Source organism: Melospiza georgiana, chromosome 5 (assembly GCF_028018845.1).
Source record: "Melospiza georgiana isolate bMelGeo1 chromosome 5, bMelGeo1.pri, whole genome shotgun sequence".
NCBI lineage: Eukaryota > Metazoa > Chordata > Aves > Passeriformes > Passerellidae > Melospiza > Melospiza georgiana.
Window position 1 is genome coordinate 33,807,402 of NC_080434.1, and position 14,715 is coordinate 33,822,116.

Sequence of the window (14,715 nt, forward strand, 5' to 3'; positions counted from 1 at the left end):
AGGATTTTTTCTTCCTGACAAGCTGAGAGACCTCAGGAACAAAATGTCAGCAATGGTTATCTGCTGCTGTGGAATGCAACAGGTGCATCTGTGATTGGTCTCATGTGGTTGTTTGTAATTAATGGCCAATCACAGCTGGCTCGGACAGAGAGCCGAGCCACAAGCCTTTGTTATCATTCTTTTCTATTCTATTCTTAGCTTAGCTAACCTTCTGAGATGAAACTTTTTCTTCTATTCGAGTAGTTTTAATGTAATATATATAATAAAATAATAAATCAGCCTTCTGAATAATGGAGTCAGATCCTTTTCCCTTCTCTCACTGGAAAGGCCGTGTGAACACCATCACACCACAGTGCCCACCACAAATGCAGAATTTAGGGGCCACAAGGACACCTGGCAGAACTGCCAAGGTAAGGAAGAGACCAATGAAGATAACTCAGTAATTGTGCTGGAATCGGCTCCCGCTGGGAATTCCGGCAGGGGCAGATCCCGACCGACTCACAGAGCACCGGCCCCAACCCCCCCGGGCACGGGATTAGTGAGCACCAGAGGTGAGAGAACATTAACCACCAGAATACTGATTAGTATTACAAGAACTGTGTAACTTGCAGCCAACGAACAGCAACCCCTTTGTTTAGTAAAATGTATAAATAGAGACAAGTGCTGATCGTTGGAGCGCTTGATCTGTGTGTGGATTGTGTGCGGATTAACCGCCCAGGGTTGTGCAACTCTGAAACAGGCACTCGATGTCTCTCTCCAGTGTCTCTCGCTATCGCACCGGGCGCTCAGGCCGGCTCTGCGGGCAGCAGAGGCAGCGGGGCAAGGGGCGGGCGGCGAGCAGCACCGCCCGGAGCCGGTGAGGGCCGTGAGGAAAGGGAAGCCTCTTCCCAAGGGAAGCCTCCTCTCAGGCGGCACTTCCGCCGGGCAGCGGGCAGGGAGCAGCACCGCCCGGAGCCGGTGAGGGCCGTGGGGAAGGGGAAGCCTTTTCCCAAGGGAAGCCTCCTCTCAGGCGGCACTTCCGCCGCCCGCCGTGCCCGCGATCACTTCCAGGTCGGGCTCCGCTTCCGGCGGGACGCGGGGCGCCGGGCCCCGCTCGCTGCCCGCCCGCGCTGCTCTGAGGGGCGGCGGCGGCCCGGCCGCGAGGGGGCAGCGCGGGGCGCGGGCGGGCCGGGCCGCGCTGGGCCCCGCGGAGATGTGGGCGCACGTCTGGCGGTTCCTGTACAGCCACTACTTTCGCTTCTGGCTCAAGTGGCTGCTGCGGCTGCTGACGGGCAAGTGCGAGCTGCAGCGCCTCCTGGGCGGCGCGGAGCCGGGAGCGCGGAGGACGCTGAGCGTAGGTAATGGAGGGGCCGGGGCCGCGGCGCCGCCTCGGAGCGGCAGCAGTGCCGGCGTCATTTAGCCTGGAAATGACCTCCGTCATCATCGATTAACCCAGCACCGAACCCTGCCTGCTAGTGCCATATGCACACCTCCTTTAAACCTCGCCGGGAATGGTGGTGACTGAACTGCTGTCCCGGGCAGCCTGTTCGGTGCTTGACAACCCTTTCGGGGGTGGCTCTGCCCTCATATCCAACCTGAACCTCCCCTGGCACAACCTGAGCACGTGTCCGTCCTCCTGTGGCTGCTCACCTGGAGAAGGGATCGAGCCCCTTCTGTCCCGGGCTCCTTCCCAGGCGTGTAGGGATAGCGCAGGTTCCCCTGAGCCTCCTGCTTTCACAGCAGCACCTGGTGTGCACCCCACAATTGTATTGGCACTCTGCCTTTCACCCCAGCTAGCCCGTGAGAATCCTGAATCAATGCCAGAACCAGCTTCACAATTCACACCGGTACCTGGTGTGCGCCCCACAATTGTATTGGCACTCTGCCTTTCACCTCAGCTAGCCCGTGAGAATTCTGAATGAATGCCAGAACCAGCTTCCTTGTCTCCTTGCTAAGGAGATCCCAGTGTCATCAAAAAGTGAATCAGAAATTGTATTTCGCTAGAGTCTTCCCGTCACTTTGTGTATATGTTTTTACCTTACTTTACTAAAAAAATTGACATTTTATTTTTTTATATTTTATTTTATATCCATAAATGCATTTTTTGGAGGTGAGGAAGAGTGATTTAACTTACAGTTCCGCTTGATGCAGAATTTTGATCAAAATAGCAATTCAAGAAGCTGCTGAACATTTTTGTGGTTTTACAATAAATTGCAGAAATGACCGTGCTTCCTTACTCTTCAGTAATAAACATGAAACAGGAAGATATCAATTGACACATTTCTCTCCTGACACCTTTTCTAATTTGCCTTTGTTTTGTACATGTAATTGATGCTTTAAAAAATCCAGATCTACTTTCAGCGTTGTACTGAAGAGTTATAAAAAAAGATCTGTGTAAATTAAGACATTCTGTTACCTGATAAACGGTTCTTTTTAAGGTTGATTACTTTTTTATTACATGTATAAAAGGGATGCAGAATTTTATAATGGTTATATACTGCAAGAACACTTATTGACAATTATTTAAAACAGTTCAATTTAACGGTGAAATCTACTTTTTTCCATATTGCAGAACATTCACTGGAATCGTCAAAAAATAAGGTAAGAGATAGCAGAGATGAAAGTGTAATAAAATCTTTTTTCAGAGACAGATCCCAGGAAAATAACACATGCATCCACTTTCTGAGAGGGGCAAACTGAAGACGAGTAAAGGACAGAGAGAACTTGGAATTTTGTGTTCTGTGTGCTGAGTTTATTTAAGGTTTCTCAAAAATAATCCCATGGCCCTTCAAACATTTTTTTGAGTGAAATCTCAGCTTTGTTAGCTACCTGTCTTCTAATTCTGAAACATTTTCTTGGCTGCACTTGTTTCAGTTGGAGTAGGAAGAATATGTCAGCAGCTGAAAGCAAACAAGAACCTGCAGCAAGCAACTCTCCAGCTTTGTATTTATTCTTTATGCAACTCCTATGTAAACATTGCTGTTTACAGCCTGACAAAGCACAAATCACACTCTCATGTAATTATTGCAGATGTTTTACGTGCAGTTGGAGCCAGTGCATTGTAAGCAATTGCCTTAAACTGACCCTTTTCCTCTGATAGCAAATAATACACACAACAGACAGAGAGAAGCTGAGCAATAATAATAAAGTAGACAATGTTTTCATTGCTCATGAACTCTTTACTGTGTTAACCACCTAGGTTTTGAGAAATGCTGTACACATTGAGGAAGCTGAAGTGGAGAAGTGTGTCAGAGATGTCATGAAAGCAAAGAAGATTGGACAGAAGGACACAAGGTGTGTTTGGAGACCTTTCTCTGTTCTCACTTGTTTCCATGTTCTTCCAGCTGCTTAACCTGATGCAATGTTTATATTCAATGCAGGTGTTCAGAATGAAATCTGAAAATGAATGTGGATATGTTCTCATCAGTTCTAGAAAATGAACTGCAAAGTTTAATTCATGTGGATTTGGCATTACTGTGTGTCTGTTTGCAAGTCCCTTCTGGTACTCCATAATTCTGACTTGTATGATCATTGCATAAGTTGATTACAAGAACTATATAATTCCTTAGATATATTTGAGAGAATGTACTGATGCCTGATTACTGTTTGCATTCATCTGCATAAGTAATTAGTGAGTGACAGGGAATAATCCAAATTTCTTCTTTTTTTAATTTTTTTTTTTTTTTTTGTGTGTGTGTGCTTTTTTGGGGCTTTGTTTGTTTTTGTTTTTTGGTGGTTTTTTTCTCTCTTTTTCTTCCCCATAATTGAAGGCAATGGTGTCTGACTGCAGCCCTGGAATCAGCTAGAGATGTTTAAAGTATGTAAGTGTACTTAACCAGCTGTAGTTCATAAAGGTACACATAAAGCACTTCCTAATTCTGGTGTTTACATAAGAAAGGTCTTATTTTGTAATTCAAGCTAGAATTCATGGCTGAGTAGCCTATTTAAATCTCCTCTATGGTGTTTTGTCATTATTTCAGGTTTAAGACAAATTTGCATATATCCTTGCTACAGATATCAGGTTATAAAAAATTGTATTTGGATGTGGAGAACCTGCGGAAGGTCCCATATGATTCAGAAAATGAAGAACACGAGGAACAGTTGATTGAGGTGAAATAATTTTTAAAATACATGCGCTGTTTGGTTGGTTTTCCCCCCCCCTCCAAGTCCAACACCTTGCAAGAACTTATTGGTGGCATTCTTACCAGCTGGCCTATTTAAAGCTCTTTTCTGCTTACAAACTGCAAAGCAGAACTGCAAACTGCAGAAATGACATATTAAAATATAACCTCGAAGAAAAAAGCTAGAGTTACCTGCAGTGGAGTTATTTTGTGTGAAATCAGACATAACAATATATATGTAGAAAAATTAGTTGGTGATGCAAAAGATTTATAACCTTATGCACACGTCTAACGTTGTAAACCACTAATTACTAAATAAAAAAGACACTAATTTTTTCTTATTACTGCATCCCAGTCAGTATCAAGGAAGATGGTTTGGTGCTGGAAGATAAAACTTCATCATTATCTCAGCTTGCTATGGAAGCCCCAGCAGTGACATGTTAAATGAGTATTCACTGAGAATTTATATTTCAGTTTATGGCTGTCCTATTACAAAATGATGCACAAATTAATTTCTGTAGTGAAACAAGTCTTTGTTTCTTCAGTATTCCTGCAGCACCTTTGTCTGTGAAGGGCAAATAGCACACTTGATGTTCAATATAATAACTTGCATAACTGCTGGAGTGAGCCATTGTAGCAGAGCCCAGACTGGCACTCACAGAGAAAAGCAGCATGCAGATTGTGCCCTGTTCCAGCCTGGTGAATGGTTTCCAGTGGCAGCAGCAATGTTCTGAATTGCTGTGGCCTGGGATACTCGATACATAACATAACATGGCAGTCTGTTTGTGCAGCTCTGGAATTTGCTGATGCCTCACGAGAACCTGAAGGCCAGAATCAGCAAACAGTGGTGTGACATCGGCTTCCAGGGCGACGATCCTAAAACTGACTTCAGAGGGATGGGGCTGCTGGGCCTGGTGAACCTGGTGTAAGTGAAAAGAGGGATTTCATGCTTTCTGTAACTAGTTTGCAGTGTCTGTCTTTTCTCTCATTAATGCTGTTTCTAATAGAAATTGAGTAGAAGCAAGTAAAAAGTGTTGTGTTCTACATTTCTGGTGGCTGCGCATTGTAAACATGTGATGTGCTTGGGTAAGGACAAGAAGTGAGGGAAGGGACAGAAACTTGCCCAACCTTATTTTGTTGTTGCCTTATGATAGAGTCAGTAGGTTGTACCTAACTTGTCAAAAGCTTTAAAAATTCCTGAATGTAAAAATTCCTACTGTAATGGAAAATAGGCAAGTTTACATATCTTTGCTAAGCTAACTTTTTGGACTAGGTTGAACTTCATATTTGATGTTCAGATCACAATGATTTTTATTTTTTTACAGTATTAGTTCACGCTGAATATAGTTTATTTTGCTGCCTTCTCCATGGTTTTTATTTTGTGCCATTTACCAGTTAAAAGCTAATTTTTGCCTTCAGTTTAAAGGTACAGATTTTAATGTTGACATGAACTCAGTATTTTTTCCCAAAGAATCTAAAATACTATTTTACACCGGCAGGTATTTTAGCAAGCATTACACCAGTGAAGCTCGTCAGATCCTTTCTCGGTCCAATCACCCAAAGCTGGGGTAAGTCACTCCAGAGTTTTTTCTGGCTGCTTCTATGTCAGAACTTAAGTGAATACTCTTAAACATGTGTCCAGAAGGTAAAGAGGAAAATACATGTGGGCTTTTTCCATTAAAGGATGAAAAAGGGTCAAAATAGAAAAATGTGAGAAACCAAACACAGAAAGCAATTTCTAGCTGGGAACTAAGTGCAGCTTTTTTTTTTTTCCCCAGAATAGATTTCTTGGGGCAAAAATGTTGCAAAATATCATCTTTATTTAACATAGTAAATGCCTTTAACGTTGTAGTTGGTTTTATTTATAGTAGACTTAGATAAGATTTAGAAATTCATACTTGTTTTTCACCTTCTTAACTGATCCCCTGTGTTGGGATAGTTTAGATTACCTCTTAAGGTCCTTTTCTCCCTCTGGGTTTCTGCTGTGTAATAAGTATTTACAAACAGGTGGTGTGTTTATTTAAATTTGTTTTCAAAAACTTTGCATATTTAGGCATTTAGCAGTTTTTACAGAGAAATATGCTCTTAAACCAGTCAGATAAAATAATCTGATCTGTCTAGCTCGTTGTTAACTTGATGAGCTACCAAAAAACAGGAGCCCTTCGTGACTTTGATTGTAAATAACCCTGATTACCCTGTGCAACTCTGTCATCAACAGGTTATGTGAGACTTTTTGCTCAATTACATAATTGGTAGAAATTAATTGATTTTTACTTTTTCATCCTCTACAAACACTTGTTGTTTAAGAATTTCTATTCTAATACTTTTTATACCATGCTATAGAAAACCAGATTCGTTCAGCTTGAGCAGCAGGTTGAAGTAGACATTCCATTTACACTGCAGCAATGTTTTTCACATCCAATTTTCAATATTCCAGCAGATCTAAGGATTTCAAGTGATTAAGTTGAAGTCAGCTGGTTAGCTTTGCCATCTCAATCTCACAGTAACTTTTACAAGTATCACAGGACAGTTGTGGACTGTCAGAGCTTTCCTAGAGCAGAGTGTGCCAGGGAACCTTTAAGTCTCCCAGTCCATGGTTTGTGTTGCAGGTACTCCTATGCCATAGTTGGGATCAATCTGACAGAGATGGCATACAGCTTGCTCAAGAATGGTGCTTTGAAGGGCCATCTCTACAACATGGTCTCTGGGCTGCCACAGATGGAGCACTTCCATCAGTTCTACTGTGAGTACCCCCAGCTGCTCTAGTACTCAGGGGTGGCCACAACACAGAGTTTGGGCTCCTTGGAGTGCATTTCCACTCTTCTCCATTAGCCAGAGCAAGCTGCTTGTCTCCTGTATTGGAAATGCACCTGTTGCCTAAACACTGTGCTGCAGAAATGTACATTGAAGGATCATTTCTGTGGCTTTCTGTATTTTAGATATTCCAGTCTGCAAACTCAGTGTTTGCAGATTTATATTTTATTTATTATTAAAGCATCCAAAGGCTTGCTGTAGATCAGGATGGGACAGTCCTTGTTTTAAGGGGTTGAAGAGAGTCTAAAGGAGCACTCTAGGACTGGCTGTATTTTATTTTCTTCACAGGTTATCTAGTTTATGAGTTTGACAAGTTCTGGTTTGAAGAGGAACCAGAAAGCATTATGCACTTCAACCAGTACAGAGAGAAATTCCATGAAAAAATTAAGGGACTTCTACTGGATTACAGTGTGGTACTGACCTTACAAGATACAAAGAAACCTTAATTCCTCTGCAGTACATGAGGTTCTGTATTAAAAATTGAGTGATGCATTCAGATGCAAAGTTTGTGTGTTTCACCAAAAACTGTCCAACAACAGAACTTTTTTTTTTACGTTAAAAAAAAAGAAAATTAGCAAAATTCAGTTAGGGAAGCTTGGACAATCAACCTCTGTTTACAGGTATTTTTATGCTATTCTCCAAAGGGCAGCTTTCTGAAAAGGAAACAAAACCCAGCCAACAAACCAACACAAAAACAACCCACAAATCTCAAGAACCTCTGGATTGCTTACTTGTACATTTTCTTTTATACTTCTTGGTGCAGAAATGTGAAGCAGGTATTTGTGCTGCATCATATTTTCTATGAATGGGTTTGACTGTTAATGGTCTTTTAAAAGACAGTTTAAGTTGTGCTTTTCAAATTTGAATTTAAATTCCAACCTTGTAATGTAATGGTTGAGGTTCAGGTTTAGTTGAAATTATTGTGGTTTTAGATTCTTTGTGTTCTTGTTCCTTTATATGTCATCGATCATTCACTCAACAATGTTAAATTTCTTTGTATTTAAGAGGTCCTCAAAAGAGATGTGTTATTTGTTTATAATTTTGGAAAAGAGGCTTCATCCATCAGCATATTGTACTTACTAGAAAATACTTCTGGAAAAGGAAATTTATTTATGGATTTGTACCAGCCAATTCCTATGCTTGAAAGAAGTTTAGTTTGCAAACAAACAAAAAGAACCACGTGTCATCAGCATGAGGATAAGATCCTCAGGCTAAAGCTACTCTTTTAGAAGTATTCCTATTGTAAAAACTTCTGATTCTTTCTAATCTGACTTCAAGTGATGAGAAAGATTGACTCAGAATCTGGTGTCAGCCTTTTCTTTTAGCAGCTAAGGGGGAGATACAACAGATTTACTTTAGCCCTTTTATAAATTTAAAAAAACCCTTTATTGCAGCTGCAATCCTTATTTTGTAAAAATAAATTCACATCTGAGTACAAGTCTAAAAAAGATGTATTTTCCATGGAAGGGATGCAACTTTGATGTGTTCCTTAGTGTTGCCCTCCTCAGACAATCTAATAGATAGAACTTCATGTCTGTATTGTGACTAATTATTGCTCAGAGCAACTTTAAATGGATTTGGTATGACCATCACTTTGTTTTCTAAGACCTTCTATTAAATAAGTGCCTTCTGCTGTTTTCAATCAGCTTTTTATTTTGAGTCTTCTAACTAGATCACAGCCTTCGAAACTTGAGTAATTTGAGAAAGATTTTTTCACCTTATACCTGAATGGTTCACAGTGGCACAAAATTTGTATGTTACACAAGCTTTCATGTATTTTTTCAATCATCTCAGGTAAACTAGTTCATTTCTAGTCAATGACTACTCCAGAAGAGATTCCTGAAGAATATAAGCATTGAACACAATGAATGGAAGCATGATGAGGGAAAAAAAAGACAAGACAACCCCCTGTTTGTAATGAGTGTTATTACACTCCATAAGTATGAAATATAATATGTGTAATACTGCATTGGAGAGCATCAAAGGCCACCTGGACACAGCCCTGAGCAGCCTCCTTTGAGGGCCCTGCTTTTCTGTTTCTCTGAGCTTTGCAGACCCTGTACATGCCAAAAACCCAAGGAAGGAAGTGGAAAATGGCCCAGGTGGTTCCTTTCTGGCCCCATCTTCTGTTGAGTTTGTCTGCATTAGTAACCTTCTCTATGGCTTGTAGCTCTCCTTTGCAAGCAAAACACGACTGACTTTGAATTCCAGAAGTGATCCCCATTATGTTTGGCAGCAGCAGCAAAGGAGATGCCATCTGTGTTCATCTTCTGCCTGCCAGCTAGTTCCAGAATCGTTTGAGCCATCTCTAAAGGCTCCCCTGAGCTATGTCTGCAAGCTTTTTTTCTGTTTTTCCCTACAGTTGCAAAATTCATTTCCAGCACTGAAACTTCCACTGGGCTCCTTGTTCACCAGGAGACTGACATTTAATTATTGCTGAGGCTTCTAAAGCCCAACCATAGAGTCTCAGGGTTCCTACCACACACCTGAGATGCTTTAGTGTTAAATGTAGTTCAAGCTTTTAATGAAATGCATCTTTGCTAGTTTTTTTTCCTTCCTAAATCAGTGGGTGATCTGGGAAACAAACTCTGGCAGTAAAGCCAGCCATCAGCAGGTGAGTGAGACACGAGGGAATGCATTAGTTTGCATGTAGTAATTCAGGTGAATGTTGATCTTAGGCTGCAGTGCACCTTCCCAGGAGCCAGTTAGGATTTGCATGTGGATTTGTATGGTCAGCTAGCCCAGTAATCCTGTCTAGGAGTCACTCACTGTCTGTAGACTAATTCTGGCTGTCCCTGTGTGCACCCCTGGTAGGTTAGCTGTGTTGTGGTGGTAGCTAGAAAATGTACTGAAATAGGTAAAATTGTGTTTAGAGAAGGCAAGGACAAGGCTTTTCTAGTCAGTGCTGTTTTTGCTAACTCTGTTGTAACGTGACAATCCTAAGGTTATGGAAGACTGGAAATGGAGGTAGGCCACTTTTCTGCAAGTTGATACATTCTTGAACATCAGAATTTGTTGCTCACAGGTTATTCTAAGAGTCTTAAAAACTCAGTATTATTAACCATCATGTTTTAAACACATATTATCTTAGAACTTGCAAGTGCTGTTAGTTTTCTAACTTGCTGCCTCTTTAAAACATTCACTATGTGAAAGCTTTTATGCAATAGTAGTAAAAAAAATTAAAACTGGAGAAAGGGTGGTTTTCTAAATTTGTTGTTGTTCCTGTAGCAAATGTTTAACAAACTACCTTCACTTTTGTTGTTTAGTGTATGCTTGAAACACGGTGCCACTCTATGAACAAATTTATCTGGAGATAAGCAGAAGTTTACTACAAGCAAATGTAAAGTCTAGTCTTTCACTAAGTAAACATGTTGTTTCAGAGGTAAGAACTTGATTGGAAAGCCATGTGAAGGCAGTGTTACATAGGAAGAAAGGAACAATCCTTTCAAACTGGCTGTGCCAGTTGATACAGCCTTGTAAAGAATAGGGCATTTTGTCCTAAGGGGCAAAAGGGGCCAATTCAAACACCCCAGGTACATAGTGTCAGACTTTCAGTCTTTGAAAAGCAGAACAAAAATGCAACATCTAACGAAACAAAAAGCAGTCTTTGAAAAATGCAACAAAAATTAAACACACACACAGTTCCATTGGTTTTCCAGATTTTCCGTCCTAGTTTAAATAGAATTTCACAAAAGAAATAACTTAGCCTTTTTTTAGGAATTATGATGGAAAAGTTTGTGTTTAGTTAGGTGGGAGTTGAGCAATCAGCACCCTTGGCAATACTGCTAGTGATGTGGTGAAGATGTAGCCTGTGCTTTCCCTGTCATTGCTGTTTGTGTTGCTGTAGTACCACGGTGACCCATCCTTGGACTGGTGTTTCTTGTGCCATTCTAGATACTGTCTTTCTCTGGGGAATTGGGAACAACCCAGACATGCCCAAGACAACTTGTGGGCAGTTTCTTCTTATGACACTGTGCTTAGACAGCTGCATACCAGTAGGAATTCCTGTTTACCACAATGTAAAAGCAATAATGTGTACTGTGATGTCTGTGTAATAGAGATGTTTACAATGGTAGCAAATAAAGAACGGGTTAGTCCAAAATATTGTCAGCAGTCGTGTCTTTGGCCTGCTAGAAAATGGAACAATTTTCAGTTTCCTGCACTGGGATATGAGTGAAAGCTTTCTCTTAAGTTTGTTCTTCCCCCCCATCCTCCTAGATTGCCCCCAGCTTGCTGAGAGGTCCTTGGTTCTCAGTCCTGTTTCCCAGATGGGCTGCTGTGCTCTGCTGCAAGTCGTACAGGTTTATTACTGCTTCGTTTCAGTTCTTTTAAAATCTTCACTTGAAAAGAAGCACTCTCTCAAGCTTAAAAAAAAATTAAAACAAATCCACAGCACAACAAAAGCCCCTACCAAACCCAACCCCCCCCAAAACCCCACAACAATGACTTTATTTGAAGGACCTGGAAGTTAACTCTCAGAGGCAACTCAAAATCTGAGCATTTTTGCTCAGGAGGAACAACATTTAAAAGCTGGAGAACAGCTCTGGAGATAGAAACCCTCAAGTGTTGCTGGTTTGTTGTTTTTTTTCACTCCATATCTTCTGGCATGAATACAGTACATACAGAAAGCCTTTAAAAATACTATCATTTTCCCCAAAGTTTCACACCATTGTATGCTGGTCACCTGAATTCCTGTGTGGCTTTCTGTTCAGCAGCTCCCACAGTGCTACTAAAGAGCAGGCACAGCAGATCTTGTCACCAAACACACTTCCAGGTGTCCTGATCAGGGGGGCAGCCTCATCCAAACCAAACTGGGAAAGATCAGCTCACCTGGCTGCTGCCTATAGCAATGCCATCCTTGAAGAGGAGCGGGCTCACTCCTGGGAGCTTTGCTGATGTGATCAGGAGGGTAAGGAAGGGCACTGGAACAAAACAAAATAAAGTTACCTTGTAATTGACCAGAGATCCACTCGTGGCTGCCTCTTCTTGTGACAGGAGCCTCAACAGCAAAATAATTCTTGTCAAGCCCTGCATCCCCTGCTGTGGGTGGGGTGGGAACAAAGCTGACAAGCTCTTAAAAGAAAAATGTTTTGGAGAACTTAAAAAGGTCAGTGGTCCACTTAAAGATGCTAATTCTTCGTGCTGAAGACTTCCATGGCAGCTTATTCAGCTGCCAGACATTGTAATAAAGCCCCCACTTTGGCTTCTTGAATTAAAACAAAGCAGTAGCATTCAGAATGGTGATCATGGCTTCAGATTAATATCATTATTTGGTACATCTGTAAACCCATCCACAGCCACAGCATGCAGTGCTTTTTCATACCATTACCAGGAGACATACTAACATTTGTCTGTGTAATAAAGCACAACCACCTCATTTTCCCTCTAGCATGACTTTAATAGTTAAAAATCAAATCTGTGCAGAGTGTACTTTATTTGTTCACATTACCTATTTGTGGTTAAAAACCACTTAATCTGACAGTTTAAAAGCATTCTTTTAAAACAAAAGAATTAAACATAGCTTGTGCTAAAAAAAACCTGCAAGGTACGTGGATGCAGTATTATACAGGAGTATAAAAATCAACAGTATTCTACAGAAAATATTCTCAAAACAGCAAATAAAGATTAGGCATGTAGGCATGATCCTGAAACAAACAAATATGAATTAAAAAACAGCTAACAAAATCTAAAAAAAAATCCCAAATACCTGTATAAAAAAGCAAGGATTCAAAGTGCAGGTGCTCCAGTTTTCATTTCAACACATTATTCAGTAAGTCAATACAGGATACTATTCATTTCATATAAAGTGACAGTGTTCTCAGTAAGATTTAAACATTCAGTTATATTATCTTGCAGATTTCATTACTGCTGCTTTACACTGTAGTAAATAAAGACTTATGCAATACAGGCTTTTATTAATCTAACAAGAATATGATAGGTTGGTGGTAAAGGTTAGTTTTAAGAACTAAGCTATATGTGCTGTAGATTCAGCCTTAGAAGCAGATACATATATACTTTTTTTCCCCTAAGCTTTTAAAAACAGACTTCAAATTTTGAAAAGAGACTCTCCCAATCCGTTCTGAGACCTGCATACAGTGTCTTTGGAGAACACCAGCAAAGATTCCAAGTCCACTGGTTGGGAATACAGCTCTGGGCAGGGTCATGCTGGAGATCTTCCTTTGGTGGCCCCAGCTGGCAAAGGCAAATGGGCAGAAACCATCACATTGATCCACACTTGGCCTGATTTGGTGAACCCATTAGGTTGGGATGGACTTCTCACTTGAGCATACCAGTCTCAGGCACAGGAAGTTAGGAGCCAGGCAGGTGTCACTGAAGTGGTCTTTCATAGATTCAGAAAAGTAAAATCAAAGCATTCCTTTTTGGGAAAAAAAAAATACTAAATAAAATTATGATTCAAGAATGTTGCCTGGAACTTATTTTCACCTGAGGTCCTTTTCAGGTTGACAGTGTCCCTTTAAATTTTAGGTTCTTCCCATTTTATTGTTTGTTTTTCCCCAAGCATCAGATCTCTATATATGCCTATTTTAAAAACGCTCATAAATATTGGCATTAAGTTTACATTTAGAAATTAAGAACTAATCTTTACCATTATACACGGACAGCAATATTAATAATACACACACTTCACTGACAAGCATTTTCTTTTCTGTATTTTGAATAAAATCTGCATGTGTAACATTTCCCACAGAAAGAGTGATTATACTTGAAGATAGTTATGTTTGCACCCCAACATTTTCACATTAGTGAAAACAACTAAAATACCAGGGCCTCTGCCAGGTACTAATAAATAGAGAGTAAAAAGAAAACTGAAATAAAAAACCCGGCTGCCTTTTATCCCGACATAGTAGAGATCTCGTAGTCGCTGGCCGAGGTGATTGGCTTGCCCCTCATCCTGATGTTTTTGGCATTGGTGATCCTGGCCATCATGGACACGGGCTTGTCGAAGTACCTGACGAGGGCGGGCTCGGTGAGCAGGGAGGCCAGGAACTGCTCGAAGGTGATGGCCCAGTCCCTGTCGAGGCTGGTGCTGCGGCGCAGGGCCGGGCCGCGCCCGCTGCGCACCAGCACCGTGTCCTCGCCGATGTCCTCGCAGTGCAGCTTGTCCTCGTCGTGCGAGCCCGCGCTCAGCACCGAGTACGAGGACATGGAGCTGTCGTCCTTGGTGTCGTCGTCGGAGATGAGCATGGAGGAGCAGGCCCCGTTGTCCCTGGGAGAGGAGTCCTCCAGCTTGATGTCCTCCATGTGCATGCCCAGGGCGCCGTCGGTGCCGGCCGCCTCCTCCTCGCCGGCTGCGAGGCCGCCGCGGAACACCTTGTGCTGCTCCAGGGGGAACTGCTGCTGCTCCTTCTTGGGGAACAGCTCGCCCTGCGCGGCCTTGCTGCAGCTGCTGCTGTCCGTGTCGCCGGGGGGCTGCATGCTGAAGAGCTTCCCCACCTCCCCGATCTCCAGCAGCAGGCTGGTCACGGCAGCTGTGGCGTGGTACAGGTCCTGCTCGTTGGGGTCCTCACTGAACATGTTGTACATCGTCTTGCACAGCTCAATGAACTGCCCCTAAACACCACAGGGGGAGGGAACATTAACACAAGCAGGAAAAAATCACACTGACGTCTTCCAAACCAGTTTTAAAACACTGGGATTGAGGCAGGACACAAGGGTTTACGTGACTGAAGTGAAATTTGAAATAATGCAGGTGCAGTCTAGGAAGCATACTCTATGGCTGGGCAGTCACATATGTAGCATCTCTAAAAGGTATTTAGAATAAATGATTGGATGTTTTGTC

At 41.9% G+C, this 14,715-nt stretch overlaps 2 protein-coding genes across 2 annotated transcripts in view; one reads left to right on the forward strand and one right to left on the reverse strand.

Annotated features, from left to right (window-relative positions):
• The first annotated feature begins 1,153 nt into the window (after window positions 1-1,153).
• On the forward strand, window positions 1,154-11,016 carry ELMOD2 (ELMO domain containing 2). The gene is made up of 8 exons (XM_058024628.1): window positions 1,154-1,337; window positions 2,552-2,580; window positions 3,179-3,273; window positions 3,960-4,089; window positions 4,892-5,025; window positions 5,600-5,668; window positions 6,710-6,843; window positions 7,203-11,016. Exons 1-8 carry the CDS (start codon window positions 1,193-1,195, stop codon window positions 7,358-7,360), a joined length of 894 nt encoding a protein of 297 aa, XP_057880611.1. The 5' UTR covers window positions 1,154-1,192; the 3' UTR covers window positions 7,361-11,016.
• Window positions 11,017-12,291: 1,275 nt separating this feature from the next.
• The window catches only part of TBC1D9 (TBC1 domain family member 9), a 43,969-nt gene continuing 41,545 nt past the window's right edge, over window positions 12,292-14,715 (reverse strand). Inside the window, exon 21 of the mRNA XM_058023972.1 lies at window positions 12,292-14,486. Within this exon, the coding sequence (XP_057879955.1) occupies window positions 13,767-14,486 (720 nt within the window). The 3' untranslated portion in view covers window positions 12,292-13,766. The remainder of the gene's footprint in view (window positions 14,487-14,715) is intronic.

What these genes read in the sequence shown, in the direction of transcription:
- ELMOD2 (XM_058024628.1), top strand. Translation starts at nt 1,193, where the DNA reads ATGTGGGCGCACGTCTGGCGGTTCCTGTACAGCCACTACTTTCGCTTC. An exon ending in TGGAATCGTCAAAAAATAAG is followed by an intron (nt 2,581 to 3,178) that starts GTAAGAGATAGC and finishes TTAACCACCTAG; the next exon opens with GTTTTGAGAAATGCTGTACA. An exon ending in TCCAATCACCCAAAGCTGGG is followed by an intron (nt 5,669 to 6,709) that starts GTAAGTCACTCC and finishes TTTGTGTTGCAG; the next exon opens with GTACTCCTATGCCATAGTTG.